Genomic DNA, 27819 nt, shown 5'->3' with positions numbered 1-27819 from the left:
TTTATTTGTTACGCATTTAAATTTGGGATAAAATTGACATTTTGCCTTATGACAGGAATATGGCCGCAAATGCGATCACAATAGCCGTTATTGCGTTCTGCAGTGGCACGGCGCGATTTCTTGCGGCGAGGCACCGCAACGCCCATACGGCGCGGCTCGCGGCACTATTGCGGCGCAATTAACTACTATGATTTATGCATGATCCGAGGGATAAACACTTGCAAGCTGTGGACAGAATTCTCCAATATCTGAAAGGCACACCAGGTAAAGGACTATTGTTCCAGATAGAAGGAAACCTATCCTTAGAAGTTTATACAAACGCCGATTATCATGGATCCGTGACTGACCGACGTCTACTTCGGGCTATTGTATGTTTATCTGTGGAAATCTTATAACATGGAGAAGTAAAAAGAAAAATGTGGTTGCTAGATGAAGTGCAGAAGTAGAATTTCGAGCTATGGCTCAAGGTATCTGAGTTATTATGGCTGAAAATCATTCTCGATGATCTCAAGGTGAGATATGAAGGATCAATGAAGTTACTTTATGATAACAAGTCAGCTATCTGTATAACCCACAATCCAATTCAACACGATCGAACCAAACATATTGAGATTAATCGCCACTTCATTAAAGAGAAATTAGACAGTGGACTGATCACTACTCCATATATTCCTTCTGGTCGTCAATTGGCTAATGTCTTAACTAAGGGTCTTTGTAATGATAGATTTCAAGAACTTACTACCAAGCTAGGAATGATAAATATCCATTCCTCAGCTTGAGGGGGAGTATTGTAAATATTAGAATTATTTTATTATTATTTTGTAATAGTTAGAATAATCTATAAGCTTATTTGGGCTTAGCCCATTAGGTCTTTTTAATCTCTTTAAACAGAGAATTCTTGTACAGATATACTTACAATTCAATTATGTACAAATCCTTTTTTACAATTCTTCCCTTGTTTCTTGTAGTTTTCCCCATCATTGGACTGGAGTGCAATGGATTTAATCTCATTAATACCAACTCGGTCTTTTCTTTTCAACTATTGTGTGAATTGTTGTTGAGATTGTTACAGATTACCTTCCAAATGTAATGAGCAACTTGACCCTCTAGATATGCAGCATGAACCCGATTTGAGACATTCACCTGAAATTTTACTCAACAATTTAACAGAATAAATATGCACTCCAAACAGCTATGACAACATGAGTTTTGAACATATGTACCTCAACTAAAACTGGGCCATAAACCTCCTTCTTGAATTCATGGCTATGCTCTTGGACCCAATTATAAGCTTCAAAAATTTTATCCGCCCCAGATCTTTGCAATATATGCAAACACTTGGTATATTTATTATTCATTTCCTTCAACCTGCAAATATTACATTAAAGAGAAATGGCAAACATATGAATTTGCACTAGTAACAAGTGTGAAGAGAACTTCATCCTTAATCTAACAACTACCTCTCTTGACACTGCATCAGGGATGACTTTCTACGCTTTATCTCATTTTCTGTCTGTGATTTATTCTGTCTCACTTGACTAGCAGAATTATCCAACTCCAATATTTCAGCTTTTAGTCTTTGCTGGTGGGAAAACAAAAATCGTTTTAATATAATGTTTGAGCCAAAGTTCCCAAAGAGTATAATCAAATGACAAAAAATCCAAAGGATAGATTTTGTCAAGAATGATGTACAAATTAGATTAATATCTATGATTATACAATATCTGCAAAACATTTCAGAATATTTTTAGCGAATATTACAATATCTTTAGTCATCTTATTGATAAAGCAACTTAAGAGTCGTTTCCTAATTTCATTATGTTTCTTGATATATTTCCTTCTTTAATTAAGGTCAGTAATCTTGTTGTATTAGTGGGCTTGGGCATGCACTAATAATGCTAGCTAGAACATTACCTGATTATTAGTATATGTTTGAGATATATAAAATCATTAATGTAGCCTCACCCAATAGCTTAAGCTTTTGGGTTGAATTGGTTCTTTACATAGTATCAGAGCCTCGGTGTACCGGGTTCGATCCTCACCCCCCCCACTTTCTTTCTAGTGAAATTTCTTTCTTCGCACAGGTAGGTGGGCCTGTACATTGTCCACCCTTCAAGCCCAGTGAGCTCTCGTGTGAGGGGACGTGTTGAGATAGCGGCCCGTAGCGCCGCTAAACCGCTACCGTAGCGGCGGTCGACCGCTACAAACCACGACGCTACGCGACATTGGCCGTAGCGGAAGGTAGCGACGTAGTGTAACGGCAATACCGCTACCCGCTACACCACTCCCATGTTGGAATTTGATGGAGAATCCGGAGATGATGATGATTTTCTTCATTAGTTCACTTCTTCTACTTGACTATTTGACAATTTTATTGTTCATTTGTGTTTAGTTTTGGATCCTTCCTTTATGTTCCTTGTATTTGACATTGATTGTGGAATTATGTGTTTGATTTTGTGTGACTTCTTATGTTTGAGCATTAATACTAAAAGCAGTATTGCCTCGTTTCTTGACTGTTAGTATAATATATGTGGAATTAATACTTCACCGTAGCGGCAAAACTGCTACCCGCTACACCGCTGTACCATTTTCGGGGTCGGCCGCTACCGACTGCTAACTGCTACTGACAACTATGTGAGATATATAAAATCATTAATGTAGCATCACCCAATAGCTTGAGCTTTTGGATTGAATTGATTTTTTCCATGGTATCAGAGCCTCGACGTACCGGGTTCGATCCTCACCGTCCCCCACTTTCTTTCTAGTGGAATTTCTTTTTTCGCACAAGTAGGTGGGCAAGTGCATTATCCACCCTTCAAGCCTAGTAGACTCTCGTGTGAGGGGGCTTGTTGAGATATATAAAATCATTAATGTATCCTCACCCAATAGCTTAAACTTTTGGGTTGAATTGGTTCTTTACAGTATAAATAGGACCGTTCAGTTAGTATTACATATAGCCTGCCTGCCTGCTTGACACATTCATTATTAGTGGTCTGCTTGGCAGCCATCTCCAAGTCCATGCATATCTCCATTGACTACAACAAGCTCATTCTTGATACCCTTGCCTTGGGTCTACACTCAAAGTCCAAACCTTTTCATGGCCAAGCCTGGGGAAATTGGCTCAATTGGACAGGATTGTAAAATCAACATTTGTATTGAGATGCTTCTATTGGCGGCAAATGAACTTTCTTAACAAATCTACATTTGTAATGTGAAGACACATGAATTGTTTTTTATTAACATCACTAACAATTACTCCTCTTCTTAAGCTTATATTTTCAAGATCTGCTTGAATCAAGCATCATCTTCAATATTACCATTGTCGTTACAACCTCAGATTTTGCAAATTATGAATCAACGTTTTAACCATTTACCAAGTCATCATTTTCAATGCTAATACAGTACCACCACCACCACATGCTAGTCGTGAACTATTGCCATCACTGGAATAAATCCTTATTATTTATATCACAGCATCAAGGACCCTAAGTGAATGTTAAAAATCTTGAGAATTCAAAAACAAGATATAAAGTTCTAATTGTTTAAGCCCTTATGCTTAAATCTCAGACAACAAAAAGTCCTTAAAAGCTTAGCTTATAGTATTATTTAAAAGTATAACTTCATGATAGAATAAAGTACTTCAGTACATAAGCATAGGATATCTAATAATAATGCTTTTCAATTTAAAAAAATTTACACAAAGATGTGAATGAATTAATTAAGAATACAGATCATATAACCAGCGGCTAAAAGAACACTTACAAGCTCTTCCTTAGGAGGTTCATAAGGAGGTAGATTCTCAAGTTCAAGTTCAGCAGCAGCAAGTTCCTCCCTAGCTTTTCTAAGTCTTTGTTGCCGAGTTTCTTCGTGCCTCCTTAACTCTTCCATATCTTTGTACTTTCCACGTAATTCCACATCCTATAAATTGATAACAAGAAATTCAAATCATACACGACTCTTAAATTCAAGCAAAGGGGTACAAGCTAAATCCACAAGTACAACATCATGGAATGTTATCAATTTAAAGGAAGTGGATGGATGAAAAGGAAGACACAGGGGTTTGATGTTGCTAAAATAAAATAAAATAAAAAACAAAGTATAATAAGCAAATTGAAGAGAAAATTTACCAATCGATTCTCTTTCTCCATAAGTTCCATTCGCTTCTTAGCATTCTCATTTATGCAGCTGCTAACCTTTTTACATTTTGCATCTAATGCAGCCTTCTCCCCTTTTTGTTTCCTGCTACGACATGATGGATTATAAGCTACTATACCATATCTTAAAATAAATAGGGAGGTATTTGCCACACACATATGTTCATGAGTTAACAACAATAATATAGTAGAGGCCAACCCGACCTATTGGGATAAGTCACCATCCTCAGCTAAATATCACAGTAATAATAACATGATCATAAGACCAAATAAATCAAATCAGTCAATAGACCAACCTTAAACCATTCTAAAATGAGGAATAATCTCAGAGGACTATAATTGTGGTGGTGAAAATCTCACCAGAACAATAAATCCGAATTTTATAATATTTTAAAGCAAACCAAACAAGAAAACAATTTCATTGCATAACTCAATAACTAAGGTCAATATAAAAGCAAATACTACGTTTTGATCATATAACCATGGATTTAGTGGCAGCATACTTTTAAGACTTAAAATAAGCTTCTGTTTTTGTGTAATATTAAAAGAAATCAGGGTAGTAAATGGCAACAGTTCCAGCTCTACAATAGGGCCAAAACAGAACAGAGCAGCGAGACCGCTACGGGAGCTCTGTTGCAGAGTGTTTTCCTATCGAGGCCTAGATAGAGGTAGCGCCTGGTCACAATCTATTTCACAGATGTAGTGACCACAACACTAAACAGCATTTTCCAGCCAGCCCACCCCTTATCCAGCCATATCCCAGCTCTTTTTATGTGGCCCCACCTCTGATTTGCACATCCTCTCCTCTTTTCACATATCTCTGCTCTGTCCTAGCCTCTATCTGCTTGTTCCTGCCCACCTTGGGCATGCCCAAGGTTTTCCTGCCAGGCCCGCCCCTTTTCTGGTCAAGTCCCCTGGTACCTCAACCCTTTTCTGGCCAACACCTGCTCTGTTTACAAAACTTTCCTGCACATTCCAAGCCCCTTTTTGTATTGCCTCACAAACATGGCACGTTCCCAGCCCTCTTTCCCTGTTTCGCAAGTGCAGCCTGTGTTTTAAAGTCATGCCTTGTATTTATGATAATTATGTCCTTAAGCTACGACTTTTTGACACCCAGTCTTAAAGTCCAGCACCCTTCTATTGTACCATTTTGGTGATGTGTATGTGGACAGATGACAATGAAAAAATCCTAGATCAGATTAGACCTTTGAAAAGGGCCGGTATTCCCCAATCTGTCTGGAAAAACTTGATTTTGGAAGAAAACTGAAGCTTCTCAACCATGACACGAAGGGTTTGTATGACAGTGTTACCTGAAATGAATTAGGACATCTTGAAGTGTGTATGACACAAAGGGTGTGCATGACAACCTCAACATTCCCTGCCGTTGAGGTGGATAAGTCACACCAGAATAAATGAAAATATTTCATCAAAAACTAACTTGACTAAGTTTGTACATGTTGTGGGCAAATTCACCAGTTTAGGAAGGAAAGGAAAAGCAATAACAAATGAGAAACAAAAGAAGTAGAACCAATGTGGTTCTAAATTCATTTCATTTAAATCCCACATTATGGAACTAAGGTTTGAGGCTTCTATTTGCCTTCTTCCTGGATATAACGTAGACATAGACTTTCTAATACAGGATAAGACATAGTTTCATAGTTTCTTTCATGGACTGGAGTTCGCTTAAAATTAAAACAAATAAACAGATCGACTTTTGCAGCCATTTATCGAGCAACCTACTAAGTGTTTGACGAAAAGTCAAGCCCCCCAACATCATCTGATGCTAATATACATGCAATCTTCTAATCTAGCAATTCACTGTAAGAGGATCAGAAAATTAAACAATTTAAGTATAAAATTAAGAAAGACCATCATACATAATAGGTTCTTTCAGATCATTTAATAACTTTGCAGCTTCCTCCAATGCCTTTGCTGCATTGTTCTCACGCTCCTTAGCTTCCCGGTATTCTGCCTGCTTCATATCATACCTCAGCCAAGGCAATTTCTTTTTCATTGATGCAGCCTGCATAAAAAGATCAAGGCGCGGTTTTTCAATTTTATTTTCTTTTTGAAAAAAGGAATTTCATGAAGATAGAGAAAAGTTTCCAGGCAGGAGGATATAAAAACCACCTAAACGAAAGGAAAAAAAAGGCTGAAGTTGGCATATCTGAAGAAAAAACCAGCACAAAGGGCTCTATAACGCTTGGCATATGATGGAACCAGAAAATTATATTAAAGTAAAATAATGGAGACAAGCACCTTACAAACACTAATTGCAGAAAAATAAACCAAAAGACCCTTATCTCACCCTTAGAACCAACACACCTAGGTTCCAAGAGATCCCCAATTTCCCCCAAATATTCACTTAATTCATGCTTACCTCACTACACACACTTCCCCTCCTTTTATCCTATTCTTTAAGAATATTCTAGAACAATTCACTAACTAACTAACTCCCTCAACTTTCAAGCCCATCAGCATATGTAAGACATTCAGATAAAGAATGTAATCAACAAAACCCAATATAAACCTTGGCAAGAAGTTCATCTCTTTGACGGACACGTTCAACATCCTTCTCTAATTCAGCGTTCCGTTCCTTCAACTGATTTAAAGTTCCTTCATTTTTCTCCAGAGACTGAAACGGAATGAGTGCAGTGAATGTTTACAAACAGCTAAGTTTTAGGAGATCATTAACAACACTCCATAGTAAAGGGCGAACTTACCAGCTCAATATGCTTCAATGCACGACTTTTATCAACTAATGCACAATGTTGCTCTGGAAGTTGTGGATCACCAACAGCCTTTTCAGTCTCTTCCAGAAGTTGCACAGGAGTTAACTTCGCAAACTCACAGACCCTATCTTGTGGTAAGAACTACAAAAGCGAAGGATCCCAAACAAGTGTTGGGTAGGGAAAGGAGAAAACAAAGTATCAGCCCAACATAAAACCTAAACTTTAACTTCACAATAAGCAAAACGCATTTAGCAATATATCATACCAGATAAATAGAACAACTAAAGTGGTGTACACTATAAAGACGAGATGGCAAGAAGAAATGCATATTATTACATAAATAAATTGGGGGAAAGGGACAACGAAACTTATTCAATTCAAAAAATAAGAAATAAGAGCAAAGCAGTACAAATTATCCTCCCAGGGGTCACAAAATACACACAAGTTAAAAATGGGATATTAACTCAAAATAGTCTTCCAGTTCATCCACGTGTCAGAAAAAACAAATCCTTCATAAACAACCAAATGGAAACAAGGTTTTGTAAGGCAGCCTTAGTTATAAAGATCAAAAGAAGATACAAGCTTGACAAAAATAAATATACGAACATACTTTGCCACAGACCCACATATTTTCTCCAATCCTGTTATTTCTTTCATAAAAATACTCAAAATGCTCCAGGAAATGCCCATCTTCAACATAGATGTTGAGCACCACTCCATAAAGCAATAAAACATTCATGAAAGTTTTCTTTTGCATTAACTCCTAAAGACTGACCTTCCAATCCCTTAGAATATCCCCATGTTTACCCCAGTAATAGTCCAAAATAAAAACCCAAATAAAACAGCATTACATATAGTTCTTTGAAATTCTTGCCTGCTCTCTTACCCCTAGATGTACATGGATACTTCACACTCATATTTTATCAACATTTCAAAACCCTTAGCAGCCAACCTAGCAATATAATTGTCTATGGAGATAATGGAACTAGGGACCAAGTATTATTAACTCGTAGAACAGATATATATGCAGCAATACCAGATTTGGTTCTAGTTTGCATAGGATATGGATTTGTCATAGGACTAAAAAAAGGTGTGTAATTAGTGGATGAGTAAGATGAAAAGATGGAGAAGCACATGACAACACAAAGGGATTAGTATTAGCTTAGCGTTATATATCTGTGATATGGCAAACTGTACTCTATATTGTAATCCTACTACTGTAGTACTTGTTGTACTAGATCTAGATCACCGATCAGTTAGTTTGTTACTAGTCAGTTAGTTTGTTGACTCATTGCTGAGTCATCAGTGGGTCTATATATAGAGCTTGTATCACAAGTATTTGTATCAGTTTTTCATTCTTCAGATCTGAATATAATGAGTTTCTTTCAGATTCTCTGTCTCTCCTGAACTTTCTCTCATTTTCTCTACGCTTTTCACACAACTTTAATAATTATGAAGATTTAGAATCATTAGATGATACACAGGGGAAGAGGTGAATAAAGGAGTTATGGGAGATGATGAAATTGGTGGAGAGAAGGGAACATAAGGTGCTGAACTAGGAGAGACTTGAAAAAAAAAATGTATTATTGAATTGTGTAAATAACTATACAAAAGCTGTCTATTTAAAGAGACTAAATGACCTAATGGGCTAAGCCCAAAGAAGCTTTTAGAGTAATCTAAATAATAAAATACTAATCTAAATAATACAATATTATTTACAACAACTATTTACAACACTCCCTCTCGAGCTGAGGAATAGATGTTTATCATTCCAAGCTTGCTATCAAGTTCTTGAAATCTATCTGTGGAGAGTCCTTTTGTCAAAACATCAGCTAATTGGCGCCCAAAGGGAATGTATGGAGTAAAGATCAGCCTGCTATCAAGTTTCATAGATTTCAAGAACTTGATAGCAAGCTTGGAATGATAAACATCTATTCCTCAGCTTGCTATCAAGTTTCTCCTTAATGAAATGACGGTCAACCTCAATATGCTTAGTTCGATCATGTTGGACTAGATTATGAGCTATACATATGGCGGACTTATTATCACAAAGCAGCTTCATAGGTCCTTCACACTTTATATGAAGATCATCAAGTATAATTTTTAACCACAACAATTCACAAATACCTTGGCCATTGCTCGAAAATCTGCTTCTACACTTGACCTAACAACCACATCTTCTTACTTCTCCATGTCACTAAATTACCACAAAGAAACATACAATACCAAGTGGTAAATCGACGGTCAGTCACCGACCCAGCATAATCAGTGTAAACTTCTCAGAAAATTTTCCATCACGGCAAAACAGTAGTGCTCTGCCAGGAGTATATTTAAGATACTGAAGAAATCTTTCCACTTCTACATGTGTTTTTATCTCGGATTATGCATGAATGGATTGACAATACTAATAGCATGAGTTAAATCTGGTCTAGTATGAGCTAGATATATACTAACCGTTGATATTTCCCTTTATCAACTAGAGGACTTTCTTCTTCATATCCCATCTTGTGATTTTTCTCCATAGGAGTACTAGAAGGTTTACATCCAAGTTTTCCTGCCTCCTTAAGAAGATCAAGAACATATTTCCTCATACTGGTAAAGATTCCTTCCTTTAAATGAGCTACCTCTATCCCTAGGAAATACTTCAATCTGCCAAGGTCCTTAATTTCAAAATCAAAGGCTAGTTGTGCTTGTAAAACATGTTTCTCCACACTATCATCACCAGTTATAAAAATGTCATTAACATACACAAGAAGCATAATGAGCTTCCCATCTTGAGAGTGTTTCAAGAAAAGTGTGTGATCACCTTGACTCTGTTTGTACCTAAAGGTCATCATAACTTTAGTAAATCTCTCAAACCAGACACAAGGGACTGCTTTAAGCCATACAAGGCTTTTATTAACTGTTAGAATATTAGACATGATATGATTAGATATGATTAGATATGATTGGATTCCGTCTTATCCGTAAATATTCTGACTGTATTAGGATTAGGTTCATGGGTCCTTTCACTTATATACTCTTCACTTAGCTCATTACCAACCAATGTGGGGGGACTCATCACACTTGAATATCTCAACAATCTCCCCCTAAAGTGTGAAACCCACCATTGGTATGCTCCCCCTCAACCGAGTACCCGAAGCGCAAAGTACTCGACCCGCCTCCTAGCCAATCACTAGGCTAGCTCGAGCCCAATCCGGTCTTCAATCTTTAGATTGTGTGTCATGTCAACAAGGGAAGCATACACGCTCCTCTTTTGCCAGTCGAGTCAATAAACGAGCTGATGCCCCTTTCTCTCTTGTTCATTCAGATATCTGGGGTCCAAGTCGTACGTTGTCTGTCTTAGGTTTTCGGTATTTCGTTACCTTTATTGATGATTTTTCCCGTTGCACTTGGACCTATTTAATGAAAAATCGTTCCGAGCTATTTTCCATTTATAAAAAGTTTTCTACTGAGATCCATACTCAATTTGGTGTTTCTATTCGTATTCTACGTAGTGATAATGCTAAGGAATATGTTTCTATTGATTTTTCTAATTTCTTGGCCACACAAGGTACTTTACATCAAACTACTTGTCCTCACACTCCACAACAAAATGGGGTGGCTGAACGTAAAAACAGACATCTCATTGAAACTGCCCGTACCCTTCTTATTCATATGCAGGTTCCCCTTCACTTCTGGGCAGATGCTGTACTCATCTCTTGTTTTCTCATCAATCGCATGCCTTCATCTGTGCTCCGCAATGACATTCCTCATAATCTATTGCTTCCAGATGTTCCTCTTTATCCTCTAACTCCACATGTCTTTGGTTGTACTTGTTTTGTTCATGATCTCACTCCTGGTAAGGATAAGTTAACATCCAAAGCCTTTCAGTGTATCTTTCTTGGTTATTCTCGTCTTCAAAAGGGTTATCGTTGTTATTCTCCCGATCTTAAGCGTTACTTAGTTTCCACTGATGTCACTTTTCTTGATCAACAACCCTTTAATTCTATCCCATCTCAGATGTCACAGATTGATCATGTACTTCCTGTCCCTTTTCTTGACTTGTCTTTGCCAGCTGCAGGTGCTTCTATTCTAGATGAGCAACCTATTGCTTCTATACCTGAGGACCGTCCACTTCTCACCTATCAGCGTCGCAAAACTGTGCCTCCTGTCGACTCGACTCTTGCTGACTCATCGCCCACTGCTGTTGCTTCTTCCCCTCCGGATCCTTCATCAGAGACTCTTCTCATTGCTCAAAGAAAAGGTACACGTACTACTCGTAACCCTTATCCTCTTTATACCTTTTTGAGTTATGACCGTCTTTCTTCACCTCATTTCACCTTTGTTTCTAGTCTTTCTTCTATTTCTATTCCTAAGACCACAGGTGAAGCACTTTCCCATCCAGGGTGGCGCCAAGCAATGCTTGATGAGATGACTGCACTTCATTCCAATGGCACTTGGGACCTTGTTTCTGCTCCTCCAGAGAAGTCTATAGTTGGTTGTCGCTGGGTTTTTACTGTGAAAGTTGGACCTGATGGCCATATTGATCGTCTCAAGGCACGTTTAGTTGCCAAGGGTTTTACTCAAATCTTTGGCCTTGATTATAGCGATACATTTTCTCCGGTCGCTAAGATGGCGTCAGTCCGCCTCTTTCTTGCCCTTGCTGCTGTTCGTCACTGGCCACTCCTTCAACTTGACATCAAAAATGCCTTTCTTCATGGTGATTTACAAGAAGAAGTTTACATGGAGCAACCACCTGGTTTTGTTGCTCAGGGGGAGTCTAGAAAGGTGTGTCGTCTTCGGAAATCCTTATATGGTCTCAAGCAGTCTCCTCGAGCATGGTTCAGTCGCTTCAGTTCTGCTGTTCAGGCGTTTGGCTTAATCCGCAGTAAAGTTGACCATTCTGTGTTTTATAGGATTACATCTCCTGATAAGTGTATCTATTTGTTAGTCTATGTTGACGACATCATTCTCACCGGAAGTGATCAAGACGGAATTCGTCAGTTAAAACAGCATTTGTTTAGTACATTTCAAACAAAGGACCTTGGGAAGCTGCGTTACTTCTTGGGAATTGAGGTGGCGCAATCCAGACAGGGCATTTCTATCTGTCAAAGGAAATATGCCCTGGATATCCTAGAAGAAACTGGTATGTTGGGGAGTAAACCAGTTGATACACCTATGGATCCTAATGTCAAGTTATTGCCCGGACAGGGGGAGCCGTTATCTGATCCTGGACGTTATCGGAGGCGCTAATTGGGAAGCTCAACTATCTTACTGTGACTAGGCCAGATATTTCTTTCGCTGTTAGTACGGCTAGTCAGTTTCTTGATTCCCCTTGTGATTCACATTAGGATGCTGCTGTGAGGATCCTCCGATACATCAAAGGAGCACCAGTAAAAGGTTTGTTGTATTCAGATCAGGGAAATACAGAAATTTGTGGTTATTCAGATGCTGATTGGGCAGGATCACCCTCGGACAGGCGCTCTACTTCTGGCTAGTGTCTTCTTTGGAGGAAACTTAATTTCGTGGAAGAGCAAGAAACAACCTGTTGTTGCTCGATCTAGTGCAGAAGCTGAGTATCGTGCAATGGCAAATGCTACCTGTGAGTTAGTTTGGTTAAAGCAGTTGATTCAGGAGCTTCATCTTTGTGAACAGAAACAACCCATGACACTCATCTGTGATAATCAAGCTGCGCTACATATATCCTCTAATCTTGTCTTTCATGAGAGGACCAAACATATAGAGATTGATTGTCACTTCATTCGAGAAAAGATTCAGTCAGGAGAAATCAAGACTGCTTTCGTCAACTCCTCTGATCAACTAGCGGATGTTTTCACTAAAGCTCTTAGAGGTCCTCGGGTTGAATACATTTGTAACAAGCTTGGTGCTCATAATATATACGCACCAGCTTGAGGGGGAGTGTTAGAATATTAGACATGATATGATTAGATATGATTAGATATGATTGGATTCCGTCTTATCCGTAAATATTCTGACTGTATTCTGACTGTATTAGGATTAGGTTTGGGCCTTTCACTTAAGCCCATTAGGGTCTCTATATATTGTAACTCTCTGACACAGATCAATACACAACATATTATTCTTCTATTATTTTATACCAATAAACTTTATCTTTTCTATCAATAGAGTCAAATCCCGGTGCGATCTCCATGTAAACATCTTCTTTTAACTCACTATTAAGAAAAGCATTCTCCATATCAAATTGATTTATATCCTAATTGTAATGGGCAGCAAGGGATAACAAAGCTCGCACATATTCATCTTTGCAACTGGAGCAAAATTTTCTTCATAATCAATGCCATAGGTCTGAGTGTAACCCTTGGCTACTAATCGAGCCTTATATCTCTCAATATTACCATCGGAATTGTACTATAAGGCAAAAACTCATCTGCACCTACTGCTTTCCTTCCATAGGATTTATCAACAACCTCTCATGTTTTATTCTTCTCCAAGGCATTCATCTCATCTTGCATGACCTGAACCCAATTCTCATCTTTTAATGCTTCATGCACTGATTTTGGGACAAAAATGGAATCTATTGCTGACATAAAGCTTTTGTGCTGCATAAAAAGGTTAATGGAAGAAACAAATTGAGAGATAGGGTGTGGGTGCAAGATATTTTTTCTTTTCTTAAGGCAATGGGTAAGTCATCAGAGACATTGGGTAAGATATCAGAAGCAATTAGTAAGTCATCAGAGACAATAATATTATGTTCAAAAACAAGAGATTCAGGACTTACCAGTGATTCAGACGATTCAGGTTGCTGGTGAAACAGTATGGGTTGTTTCCTCCTCTGATATACCAATTCAAGTGTCAAAATCTTTCGTATCTCAGGTGTATTTGAAGGTTCGGACACACCAAAAGTAGAAACAGGAGGGAGAGGTGTAGGAGTAGACAAGGACGACTCAAACTAAAAGAAGGAAGGGGAAGAATCTTCTGAAGAACTGCTCTCCCCTTGAAGATGAGGACCTGGGAAAACGAACTCAGATTCATGAAAGGGGACATCCATAGAAACAAAAAAAAATTGACGTGGAGGATAATAATACTTATAGCCTTTTTTATCAGGGGCATAACCAAGGAAGACACACTTAAGAGCCCTAGGATCCATTTACTGCAACGTTGTTTATGAACATGGACAAAGGCAACATACCCAAACACTCGTGGATGAAGACTATGCATAATGGAAACAAAAAGAAAGAAAGAAGTCATGGAATGAATAGGACAGGTATTGTTAAGGACCGGTGAAGGTAAGCGATTGATCAAAAAAATTGCAGCTAACATGGCTTTTCCCCAATAAGAACTAGGAACAGATGTCTGGAAAAATAATGTTATAGCGACTTCAAGGAAGTGAAGATTTTTTCTTTTAGCAACACTATTTTGTTGAGGGGTATCAACAGATGTGAGCTCATGAATCGTACCTTTGTCTAAAATGAATAGCGACAAACGTTGGTTGACGTACTCAGTACCATTATCAAATCTCAATCTTTTTATATTTTTACCAAACTGAGTCTCGACCATGTGATAAAAAATCGGATAAATATCTCTGGTACTTCAAACTTGTCTTTCATCAAGAATATCTATGTCACCCGAGTACAATCATCAATAAAAGAAACAAACCACTTTGCACCTGAAATACTATGCACTTTAAAATGGCCCCAAACATCATAATGAATAAGAGAAAAAAGTTCACTACTTTTGATAGCACTAGAAAGAAAAGAAACTCGATGGTGTTTTTCAAATTCACAAACATCGCAATGAAAGGTCTCAACTGACTGATTTCGAAACAGAGAAAGAAACATTAACTTCAATAGACTAAATGGTGGGTGCCCCAGATGCTTGTGATAAAGCCAAATCAAAGATTCTATAGTAGAAGGATGACGTGTCATCAATAGCTGATTTTTGGTATCATTTGTAATACGCTCTGGAAGGAGATAATACAACCAACCCTGCTCCTCAGCAACACCAATTGTCTTCCCTGTGGTGAGATCCTAAATAACACAATGAGAAGGGAAAAAGATGATAGAACAATTCAAATCAGTTGTAAGCTTATGAGTGGAGATAAGATTAGTGGAAAGTTGAGGAACATAAAGAACATTTTTAAGAACCAAGGAAGGTTGAATTTGAATGTTACCAGAAACAATAACTGATTTATGAGATCCATCGGCTACGGCTATAGTATGACTACCAATAGTAGGATGATAAGAAAGAAAAGACTCAACAAGACAAGTCATATGATCAGTTGCACCAGAATCCAAAAACCATGAGGTTTTAAAATCAATACAAGAAACAAGAAGATATGTAAAACGTGTGTTCTTACCAGACAAGATCAAGGAACTGTCAAACGGCTTACGCAGTGTGTATATAGCGGCATTAAGCTGCTCCGACTCCCTTTACCGAATATTCACATATGGAGTATCATTATCACACTTCCCATGAAGACGAAAACGCATGTCTTTTGTGTGTCTAACACTCTTACAATAGGTGCACCAACGTCCCATGGACAAAAACATATCAAAGAGAACAACAAAAAAGAAGTGGATAATTACCAGAGAAGTCACAAAAGTCTCTGGAGAGCCCAAACAACAAAACAACTTCAGGTTTGAGTCCAAACAGAAGCAACAGGGTCAAATTTGTCCAAAAAAAATCTGAAAAGCCAAACAGCATCCAATCCCCGAAACAACCACAGATCCAGAAAGTAGAAGTCAAGACGATCCAAACGACGATGACCCAAGGTAGAATCACCCCTCCAAGCGCCGGTGAGAGTTACGGAGCATAAGGCCCACGTGCAGAAAAGGAAAGGAGCGCATGTGGGCGTGTGTGAGCTCCGGTGATGGTGGGCTTTCGAGGGCTGGCCGATCTAGAGAAGGCAACAGTGTCTATGGGTGGTCGCAGGCGAAAAATGGCTAGAAAAGTGGGCGGCCAGAAACTACAAGTGTGGTTGAGGAGATTTCAAGGTGTTAGGGGCTTCGGTTGGTCATGAAACCACCGTAGAATGAAAGATCTCGAAAAAAACGAGTCAAACGATGGTCTTCTCGGTCCAAAAGGTTCCCAAAAAAATTTCTAGCAGCGGCTTGTGGCAGGGAGGAGACCAAAAAAGGGAAGAAAAAAGAGTACCACACTAAAGGCGACAGTCGTGGAAGCAGGGGCCCCTTAGAGTCGAGAGCTTTGATACCAACTTGAAAAGGAAGATTGTATTATTGAATTGTGTAAGTAATTGTACAAGAGAGCTCTATTTAAAGAGATTAAATGACATAATAGGCTAAGCCCAAAGAAGCTTCTAGAGTAATCTAAATAATAAAATATTAATCTAAATAATATAATATTATTTACAACAATTATTTACAACAGAGAGGATGGAGGTGATCTAGATGGCATGGAGCTTTGATTAGACACAAAAGGAATGGACACAGGAAAGGCGTTGGACTAGTGGAGGTAGAGAAAGTAGGCATGAATGAGTTGGAAAGGGAACTAACATACAATAGTTGGAAAGGGAACTAACATACAAAACTATTGAGATTTCTGACCATAAACGTCTCCGTTCCAGCAACTACTCTAGAGGCATTTTCATGTTTTTTTGGGTTTCCCCCTAACTGGGGAGTAGAGCACAAAATCTAGTTACCGAGAAGGACTTTATGAATGTATAAAACATACTATGTTTCCTTTCAAACATACTATTTTGATTATGAGGATTAGAGCAAATCGCACAATGAATGATACCTAGGTCATTGAGTATTGCGTGAAGTTTCTAAATTCCCCTCCCTAATCAGTTTGAAAATATCTAACATTGCATTGAAATTTAGAGTGTATCGTGGCATGAAATTGTTTGGAAACAGCGATAGCCTCATATTTTAATTTCAGAGGTAGATAGAAGTTTGAAGTTGGTATCAACAAGTGTTATAAGAGTAGCCTAGAGAGGAAACAATGGGTAGTGGGTACAAGACCCGAAAGATCACTAAAAATTAATGCAAAGGATTCTGAATATACTGGGCCTTGCCCATATAACATGCAGGACAAAAGTCAACAACAAATTTATTGCTAACAAAATGATTACAATTAATAGAAAATGGTGAGAAAACGAGAGAAAATTGAAGAGAGCATAGAGAAAAAGAAAGAGAAACTCTGAAGTAATTTGTATCTTGATACACTGATCTGAAATACAAAGGGAAAGCTCTATTTAAAGTGATGTAATGATCCATCAGTGAGTCAACAAAACTAACAGAAAAGATAACTAAAGTTCACACACACACAAAGAGAGAGAGAACAGCAGAAAGTAGCAAGCATTATTCATTAATAACAATGTTGCATGACAATTTTAAGTGTCTCATGATGAGAGTGACCTGATCTGCAGTGCCATAGAGTGTAGGAAGAAGGAATAGAGATTACATCAGACTTAGCTACACAAGTACAAGACAGAACTACTGGTGTAGCCTCTACAACAGGCCTTACAACAGAATTAGCAACAGGCTTACAGTAATAAAAACAAGAAGCATCCACTTGAGAGTTCAAGGATGATCCTCAAGGCAACTGAATCCCATGAAAATTGTACAAACCATCAGCATATAGGGAAGCTTCCAGTAGCACTTCATGAAAGTCCTAAGGTTTTACAGAACAACAATTGGAATGAAACTCAAAAAAGACATAGTTATCATATGCAAACTTACTAAACAAACAAGATTCTTGGTGATAAAGGGAACAAGTAGAAGATTGAGTAGGAGTAAGGTGTTGTGTGGTTTCAATGGTGAAGTGAATTTGGTGGAGCCAACCAAGGTTATTGACAGACCTTGGCCATTTCCCAAAAAGTTGAGTACTCTGAAACAAATTTTGTGGATAAGATGTCACATGGTGTGTGGCTCCAGAGTCAAGGAACCACTCCAATGCAGGGAGCTCGTGAAGTGTTGTAAGGAAGGCTTGAGATATGGGAGTCCTACTAGGTTCCTGAAAGAGACAGAGATAGAGACAGATGCGGATAGACGAAAAAACCCTTAAATTTGATGTGTTACACATTTAAATTTAGGACAAAATTGACATTTTGCCTTATGACAGCAATATGGCCGCAAATGAGATCGCAATGGCCGTTATTGCATTCCGGTGTGGCGCAGTTTCTTGCGGCGAGGCACCGCAACGCCCATACGGCGCGCCTCGCGGCGCTATTGCGACGCAATTAACTACTATGCCTGATATATGGGTGTTATTTTGCAGCCCACTTCGAATTGGCCCATTTCGGGCATCTCGAACCCCCAATACAGACCAGCCCAATTGTCCACTGCTAAGCCATGTCCCCAACTACTCCTAGCTGAACTCATCCTCCCCAACTCACATTCTCGCTCCTCTATGCGTTGGGCCAGCATCATTGTTTCGCTGAGCTCCGTCAAAAAGAAAGACGTCACCGCTGGGAAATGCAATCTGACCTCTACATTAATCTCCCTCTTTACACTATTTAAGAAGGCTACCTCCATCACCTCATCTCCCCCTTGATCTTCTTCGTCTTCTTGCATTTCCTTTTCTTCCACCTTTGTTGCTTTTTCTTTTTCTATTTTGATTTCTTCCTCTTCTTCTACTGTGCTTCCATCTTCTTCTGTTTTTTCCGATCTGTCCCCTTTGTCTTCTACAGCTTCCTGATCTTCTGCAATGTTATCTTCCTTCCCTTTTGGATCTGTTTCATTTTTTTCGTCTATTTCTGCGTCTTCTTCTTTCTCGTCCACTGTGTCAGCGTTTTCTTTTCTTTTTTTCTTCTTTTATGTCGTCTTTATTCACCTTGTCTGTTGCGATTTCAGCCTCTTCATCAGTTTCTTTTTGTTTCTTTTTTTCCTCCTTTTTTTTCTGGCTCTACCAAATAGATCTCAGGTATATATCTCCCTATACATGCTCTATCAAAGCTCTGCCAGCTTACATGGGGATTGAGCCCACTCCAAAGTTTGTACCAGTTGAGCGCACAACCTCTCAACCCCTTCACAGCTTCATTCAGCATATCAGCTTCTTGAATTTGATGTGCTAGAAAATGTTGTTCAAGCCCGAGCAACCATCCCCAATCTTTAATTCCATCTTCATCTCCATAAAATTCTGGAATCATTTTTTTTTAATATATATCTGGACCAGAAAGCACCTCCGGGATCGAAGATGCTCTGATACCAAATTGATGGAACCCTTTTTTATAAATCTGAAATTGCAGAAAATATAAATGGAGCCAAGCTCCTTACAAGGATAAAGTGCAGAAAATAAACCCAGAAATCTCAACTCCCAGAGATTCCCAATTTCCCCACTAACCAATTATGAATACATGAATACCCACACTACACACATTGCCTATCTTTTATCCTATACTTTAGGAATATTCTAGAATAACTTCCATAACAAAGTAACTAATTCACTAACTAGGCCCATGGCCCATCATATGTTAGGAAGAGGAGTAGCCTTAACCACAGAGGTTAGTTAGTAGTTGCAATAGTAATTAGCGAAGTTAGTAAGGAAGTGGACTTAAGTAGGTAAGAAGTGTAAAGAATGGGTTAGCTTGGAATAATTATTGTGTAATTAAGATTTCTCAGTGTAAGGGCATTACCCTTGTAAGGAGTTCTTCTCAGTGTATTCTATCTCTCCTTCCATAATAGAATAACATAAATCTTTTTCTCCAAGTTTCTTTCTTCCACAGTCATTCATTCTACAACCCCTATTATATTTTCATACGGATATCTATGAACAATGAAATATGGAAACCACTCATACCAGATCATCTAAGATACTCTAAAATATTCTAAAATAAATACTCTAGTAGTCTATGATATTTTGAGATATTTTCTCGACATACTAACAATAATCATCAATTTTCTAATTTTTACCATCCAAGTTATTAATAAAAAAAATTGTCATAATTAATTAAAACTATTGATAAGATATTTAATTTTAATTTTTATAAAGCAACATAAGTAAAGAGGACGAACCGGAGCAGTGGTAAAACTGTTCCTTCATGACTGAAAGGTCATGGGTTCGAATCCAGGAAACAGCCTCTTTGCAATTATGCAAGGGTAAGGCTGCGTACAAGGATTTCCTCCACCCCACACTCGCTAGTCGGGTTTAACAGGGAGTGGTTTAAAAATAAAGCAACATAAGTACTCGTTATACTTCAACATTATAAGCAAGGAATGGTTTCTAATCCAAAATTAGCTGAAATTCAAAGAACTTTGTAAGATTGAAAAGCCACCACACGGTAGTAAAAACAATATAAAAGGTCATAAATCTTACCTGAGTCAAATTATTGACTTGGATATTAAACCTTTGAATGGTTTCAGCCACGTCCTTTTTGGCCACTATATTTCCTGAAATTGACAGTTCACATAATTATTTGATCATATTGTTTGAAATTTCTCATGAATACATAAAATTATTGTGTTTTATTTGCACACATGTAAGTTTTTCTCTAAGGCATACACAAATATAGAAATACTTAGCATATGAAATTGATATATAGGGGGGAAATCCAAAATTTAAGTTCTTATAAGGCAGATTTTAAGGAATACATAAATCTTACGGGCAAGAAGACACCACTAAAGATGTGTGTGTTCCACTACAATATTCACCATACAATAGAAATAACTGCTCATTGTCACATAAATTTGGTATAATTGTTTTTAACAAAACCTTCATAAATCATAACAAACAAAAACTGCTCCAGGGTAGGACACCCCCCTCCCCTAAGAGATTGATCCAAAGAGAGTAGGTTACCTTGCAATGCAAAAATAAATGTCATCTTGTTTTAGAACTATATAGCTACTCAAATAAATAAGACTACCCCAATATCAGGTAATATGAATATACCCTGACACTTGAAGTTCATAACAATTTATCAGAAAATGCAGGTTGTACCAATTCAGAAGTTGTTTCTTAAAAAGGAAGCTATGTACCATAAGGAAAACATAGGGATAAAAACAATGGACTTGATACTCAGTACCCAGCATAGTTTTTACTCAGTACCCAGCATAGTTTTTAATGTGAAAACCAGAAACCATATTTTGTTTTTAGATACCATAAGCAGCCAGTTTTAACTTTTAACCATTTTCTATTACAGTTAACATCAATCAAGAGAGCTAGCAACTACAGTCAAAGTAATAGTAGCATTCAATAAAATTATGGATGTAGTATATTGAAAATCCTACCATTGAACAACCATTCAGACTTATTGTTAGTGTTTATTTTTCGCATAATGGTAATGTGTTCTTCTTTATGGTTCCCTCTCAGCGTAATCTTAATGTAGCCAGACTCTTCTCCCCGCTTCACATATGCCCCAATACTCGTGGCTCGCCCAAGCAACTACAAGAAACAAAGTCTTCATACAATGTGGATCAAAAATAAAAGTTTGTAGAAGCCTGTTCAAGTGCAGGAACAGCACAAACCAACCTGGGGCTCTCCACAGAGACCAAGAGCAATAGCGCACACGAGAGAACTCTTCCCAGAACCATTGGGCCCAATTACAAGATTCAATCGAGGCCCAGGTTTGCATTTTAAGTAATCAAAAGTCATGAAATTACGAAGCTCAATCTCAAGAATGTTTCCGGGCATATAATCATCTTCCCCCCTGAAACAAGGTTCAAATCATGAACTCCATAATCACAAGTTCACAACCCTATAGTCATTTTCAAAAATAAAAAATGTGTGGGGTGATGGAATATTAATTATTTCAAAAATTAAAGCATAAAATATTCATTTTGATTGACCTAATGCCATGCGCTAGAGCATGAAGTCCATAAAGTAAAATAGAACACTAAGGGCGAGTTTGTATGGAGAACTTTGGAGGGCGAGATTATCATTTCTAAACAATATATATATATGTGTGTGTGTGTGTGTGTGTGTGTGTGTGTGTTTATAAAATTGAATAAAGAAAGATTTGAAAAATACACAATAATCTCATTTTTTTTCCTCTCATTTTGAAAACTTCTAAAATAGGGGGGAAATTTTATTTAAATTGAAAAACTATCACTCCAAACACTTCCATCCAAACATACCCGAGTGACGATTCAGTTCAGGTACGTCAATACTTGTATATCTTCACAATTCCAACAAAAATAAGGATAATCAAGTTCCAGTTACTGTTTTTAATGATTTCATTTCCTTTACTTAACATACTACGAGTTAAGAACAACACTTAACAACAAACGACATAGACCTAATGCCGAAATTACGAGAAAGCACGTTAAAAAACAAATGGCATTGCCCTAATGCCGAAATTGGGAGGAAGCAGGTTAAAAGGGGCGAATCAAAAACCGTTGAGGGTAATGAATGCATAAACAATAACAGAGGAAAAAAACAAAAAACAAAAATGATGAGGCAAAACATTTACAAACCTTGTAATTTTGAGGCGCTTAGGAGACCGTGATTCTGCCATTGCAGAAAACGGGGGTCTCTTTGAAGCTTTGGAAGTGAAAGTTCGAATTTTCGTCTCCGAAAACCCTTTGGAAATTGGTATATGGAATTGATGGATTAGGGTTTGAGTTGATGGAGCTGAAAAGGTGAGAGAACAATTGGCGCCAACTAATAGTTGGACAAAAACAACTCTCGGATCTGGGTCGTGGTAATTTGTAAAGAATAAATTAAATAAAAAGTCATTATTTTTATGCACGTTAAGTTTATAATTTTTTCTTTTAGCAAAAAAAAAAAGATTAATATTTTATTTTTTTTAAATGACACAATATTAGTCTTGTAATCAAGGAACACTGATCAAAATGTCACTGTTCACCAACTTTTTTATCTAAATGTGATACGTCAGCAAACCGAGTTCGTTACGCAGGGTAGCAAACTTGCCCCCGTGACCTATTGGAAAAAGTTGGTGAACAGTGGCATTTTGGTCAGTGGTTCTAGGAACTCGGTAATGAACACAGGGTAGCGAACTCGTTTAATGAATAACAAGTATCAAATTTTTAAAAAAATAATATTAATAAAAAAATGAAGGTCGCCTACCATGTAGGCGAACTTGGTTAAAATCAAGTTGGTGTCCACTAGAAACGTGACACGTCAACAAATCGAGTTCGCTACACCGGGTAGCGAACTTGCCTCCGTGGCAGTTTGGAAAATAACACTGTTCGCGTGGCATTTAGGTAAAAAAGTTGATAAACAGTGACATTTTGGTCACTGTTCCTGTAATCAACGGAGTAAAACCTTGTGCTATATCCGGTGTCAACTTCCCACGGAGAAATAATTAGAGACCGTATACCAAAATAAAGTGTATAATTTTTTTTTAACATTAGGAAGTAGAAAATGTTAAATTTATAATTTGTTTATGTTAACATTCCCTTTCTTTTAAGGAAAAGTTCAAAAATCTACTATTTTTTGCTTTGGATCACTTACATGGTATATTTTTTATTTTATTTTTTTGAATCACTTATCCCCGCTATGTTTTTTTCATCCAACCTCATCTTTAACACAATTAATAACTTAACTAATCTACTTATTCAACCATTCTTAAAAGAAAAATTAGACTGATGACAAAAAAAAATAATAGAAAAAAAAGTAATATCAAATATCTTGTAAACTTACAACATTTATAAAAAAAAGATTAAAAGTAAAAAAGTTAAAATAGAACAAAAAAATAAATATATCAAAATCAAGAAGAAAAAAATAGACCGAGAACAAAAATACAAAAAAAAGACTAAATATACTAAAAACTTATAATAGTTAAAAAAAATCTTAATTACAAAGAAGAAAATAGACTAAAAAAAATAGAAGAAAAGATAAAAAAATAAAAATAAAATAAAAATAGATCAACATTAAAGAGTATTAATATCATCCACTTTTAACTATTACGGGAAAAACAATTATACGCATTGTTCGGAGGTGAACATCAATGTCTAGCTGAAGAGTTAGTAATTATTAATGTTATTAAAACTGGTTCGGTCAATGATTCAGTCTAGGTATTGGGTCACCGGATCACTGGTTCAACCAGTGGGTCACTGGTTGAACCGCATGACCCAGTGATTGTATATAAATTTATAATTTATATTAAAAAATTATAAATATACTCAGATAGCTAAAAAAAATAATATAAATTCTAAATATTTTAATATAAAAAATAATAAATTATACATTATTATCCAATAAAGGATCAAACAAACACATAATGCTTGTTATATTGGTGTCTTAGGTTCGGTAAACGACATCTCTAACTATCAAATCAAAATTGTCTGCATAGTGCATAGTTGAGATAATATTAAGATTATAGGTACATAACTTATGTAAGTCAATAAGTAATAGATCATTCAAATATGTCAATTATGATTTTGTTTTTGAAAAACTTTTTTTTTTTTAAATATTTTTTTAAAAAAAACCCGGGCCAGGTCACCGTTTTTTCACCAAAACCGGCCGGATCACACCGGGTCGTACCGAGTCTGATACTTGACCGAACCAATGTGATAACCCGACCGGTTCACCGGATTTCGAGTCGACCCGGTCGGTCCGGTCCCGTTTTCACAACAATGGTAATTATATTTACAGAGTTTATGGTAGAGATGACTGGTATGAGAAGTTCAATATCCCAAACCAAGGTCCAATGATATGAATAAGGGATGTGTGCATGTGAGCTACCTACTTAATGGATATGATGTGCTCTAGATATATGTGTGAAGGTTGTAGCCATAGTGACAAACCTGATGACTAGAAAGTTATGCAGGTAGTGGTAGTTTAGCAAGTGACTCAGAGGCGTGATGTGATGCTTGTAGTGAGATGTATAGTGCATATCATGTAATGAGAAGTTTGGACCATTTAACTATTCCATAACATGCATATTAATTAATCAGTATTTAATATCATATAGTTTAAACTGTTATTGAAAAAACAATCATTAATTAGATCCATTAAACACTATGGAAACAAGTTTGAGTATGGAACAAACTTCCAGATTTATTCACAAATTAGATTTGGTTACGGCCGTTGCAAATAGTGATTGTGTATCAATCTCTAAACAAGTTCTACAAGGTAACTATTGTGTATTAAATACTTATGAAGTGGTGAACGAAGTTTACCTTAAATAAAGATTTAGGTTTGTGTTGCCAAAAAAAAGATTTAGGTTTGGATGATTTGCAGGAGCATATAGGTTCAAACAATGTACCATAAATAAAGATTGAGGTTGTAATAATATGTTTTAGGGAAATAGTTTTCTCATTTTACATGAGAAAATTTTCTCATGCTACACTCACAATATATGAGTGGGTCCCATCTTGACTTTTGTGTCTTATCACCTTTTTGTGGACCCCACTCATGTATTATGTGTGTAACATAAGAAAATTTTCTCATGTAAAATGAGAAAATTAATTCCCTATGTTTTAATGTACTAAAATAAAGAATTAGTTACGTTTTGACGATATAAAAGTCATATTTTCGTGATACTTAATGTTGTTGGCATTACATGACTTGTCAGCTATGAAGTACCCACACTTCAAAAACTCTAACGTATCGTGCCAAACACTTCCTGACACTCTCCGACACTCTAACACGCATTATAGAAATTCAAAAAAAGTTTCAAAGGTTGCGTTACGTTGAGTTTTTAGTTCCAACTATTAGATTCGTTGGATTACGATTACTATTTTATTGAGTTTGATATAAATATATGGGATATCTTATGTTTCTTTGCAAAATTGATGAATATTATAAGTTTAGTCTCATTTTTTTGTTAAATTGTTGAATATTAAATATAATATACACTGCATAAATTAAAAATATTATTTAATATCAAAACGTGTCCTAAAGTGTCGAAATCTAATATTTTTTAGAATTAACGTGTCGGAGTGTCGTGTCGTGTCGTGTCACGTGTCCCGTGTCGATATCGATGCTACATAGCTTGTCAGTTTATAAAAGAACTAATTCAACCCAAAAGTTTAAGTTATTGGGTGAATACTTTTTAATGGTTTATACTATTTTCTAACACGCCCCCTCGTACGAGAGCTGTAAGGACCCGCACCGTTAATTTAGAAAATTAATTAAATAAATATGAGAATTAGGAAATAATTCCATAATTGACCCTAATAATTATATTAAGGCTTAAATAAATAGGGTAAGTGAATAATAATGTTGAAAGTCGCTTTTCTGATGAAAAGTGCAGATACCGGTTCTGCTACTCGGTATAAATGCGTACCGATGAAGTATCCCGAAAATTATAAAAAGTGTGTATATGTCACTAGAATAATAGATAGGACTTGTAAAACGAGTTTCACGTTAAAATAATAAAAACTGGTGCCAGAACTGATACTGGCTATGGAAAAGCGCATACTGGAAAGGTGCTGCGAAAAATAAAATAAAAAATATGACAAATCTTAGAAAATTGAGTAGGTTCAGAATCCAAAGTTTGGGATTAAAATGCTAAGCGTAGCAATTAGCGCTAATACAGTGCGATTAAGACTTAAGTGAGCTATATATACCCATTTGGCCCAAAACCCTAGGCCATGTTGTGCCTTCTACGTAGGAATTTCTGGAGCTTGAGAGTCAGCCACCTTGCCACTCTTTTCTACCTCCATTGAAGCTCCAAGGGAGCACCTTTTCTTCATCTTCCTTCACCTAAACACCTTGGGTGAGTGTAAACCATCATAGTGAGTGAGAAAGGATCAACATTTCTGAGTGTGGTGGTTGTGTGAAGTCAGTTTAGGGGCTGTGTTTATGAGTTGTGGGGGCGAGACCTTTGTCATGGCATTTTGAGGTCCAAGGAGTGACCTTTGTGAAGAAAGAACCCTTCTTGGTGTGCCATTTTCGTGCACCTTCATAGTCTGAATTTTTGGTGCTGTTTGGTGAGCTCCAAGAGCATTCCTTTCTCTGTTTTGAGCCTTGGATAAGTTCACCTACCTTGATCATGAGTTTTAATTGGTTAAAGCTTGAGTCTTGGCATGTAATTTGTTAAAATGAAGTAACCAACATAAACATGAATCTGTAAGTCTGTAAAAATGCATGCTTGGATGTTGGAATAGGTTAAAAACCTAACCTTTGGAGTGATATCTCGCGAAATGCAGAATCTGCATTCTGTCGCAAAATATCCGGATATGATATCCGGATATGATATCCGGATATTGATATTTGGATATGGGGTATTGTGATATCCGAATATGGATATCCGGATATGATATCCGGATATGGGATATCCGTATATGTCCCCGACATATATCCGGATATTCTGGGTTTGTGTGAACAGTAATGGTACTGTTCATACAGAATGGCGTTATGGGTTGGTGGACCCTAGATTGATGAAGTGGAACTTCTGTAATAAATAACCTAAGTCAGAATCTAAGTGATTAAGGGCTTGTGGCTTTGTGAGAAGCCTAAAGACATGAAATGTAAAAGAGAGGCGTTGTCTTTATGTCATATGCTTGTATGTTTGAATATTGATATGGTTGCTGGTCCAAAATAGATTGTGATTCTGTTGTGTTTGGACTTGAGCTTGTGTGAACTCTTGGCTTGGATAGCTAGCTTGCAAGGTAAGCTTTTATGTCTTCGATTTAGCCATTGTTTGTTCTACCATATCCCATGGGGGGATGGTTGATATGCATGATGTGTTTACATGCTTTGATAATTGAAAATGTTGTTGAGCTTTATGTGCAATGACTTATAATATGTATGTGTTGTTCCACTTTGACGGAAAGCCTGAGTATGTGGCGTTATACAAGACGGTGACACTGCGGGTGGGTGCAAGTGGCGTCTTGCACTAGTGTGGGTAATATACATATTCCTGCATTTCTCTGGCCAGTAGATTAGTTATAACACACATGACATGATTATCTACTGCATTGCACTATTTTGGAACTTATATTGTTTAACTGTTTTTGGAACTTATATTGTACATGTAAGTGAGCTTGGGGTGGAAGATCTTTGTGGACCCCTTGTCTTACTGAGATTTCTGTTTAGAGATCTCACCCCACATTTGGGGCACATATTTCAGGTTCAGGTAATTCGGGGGTTGAGACCTCTAG

The 27819-nt window shown here is 37.1% G+C and overlaps 1 protein-coding gene across 1 annotated transcript; it reads right to left on the bottom strand.

The window, feature by feature from the left end:
• Positions 1-185: 185 nt before the first annotated feature.
• LOC133309399 (structural maintenance of chromosomes protein 5-like) lies at positions 186-22303 on the bottom strand. Its single transcript, XM_061510155.1, has 13 exons — positions 22222-22303; positions 21278-21455; positions 21037-21190; positions 20126-20199; positions 6878-7027; positions 6685-6789; positions 6032-6177; positions 4128-4239; positions 3763-3918; positions 1461-1582; positions 1224-1368; positions 1078-1143; positions 186-248 (listed from the first exon to the last, which is right to left on the bottom strand). Exons 1-13 carry the CDS (start codon positions 22260-22262, stop codon positions 186-188), a joined length of 1512 nt encoding a protein of 503 aa, XP_061366139.1. The 5' UTR covers positions 22263-22303.
• Positions 22304-27819: the final 5516 nt, after the last annotated feature.

The sequence above is a fragment of the Gastrolobium bilobum genome, unplaced genomic scaffold (assembly GCF_033153095.1).
Source record: "Gastrolobium bilobum isolate Gb01-03AN ecotype WA unplaced genomic scaffold, APGP_CSIRO_Gbil_v1 utg61359, whole genome shotgun sequence".
Classification (NCBI taxonomy): Eukaryota; Viridiplantae; Streptophyta; class Magnoliopsida; order Fabales; family Fabaceae; genus Gastrolobium; species Gastrolobium bilobum.
Note: the sequence above shows the minus strand (reverse complement) of the source record. Positions and strands in the feature narration are given on the sequence as shown.

Bases quoted from the DNA above. Each gene is read 5' to 3' on its own strand.
- LOC133309399 (XM_061510155.1), bottom strand. From the start codon at position 22,262: ATGGCAGAATCACGGTCTCCTAAGCGCCTCAAAATTACAAG. The intron at 20,200-21,036 runs GTAGGATTTTCA...TGTCAATTTCAG, and splicing joins GTCTGAATGGTTGTTCAATG to GAAATATAGTGGCCAAAAAG. The intron at 6,178-6,684 runs GTTTATATTGGG...CTTTTTATGCAG, and splicing joins GAGATGAACTTCTTGCCAAG to GCTGCATCAATGAAAAAGAA.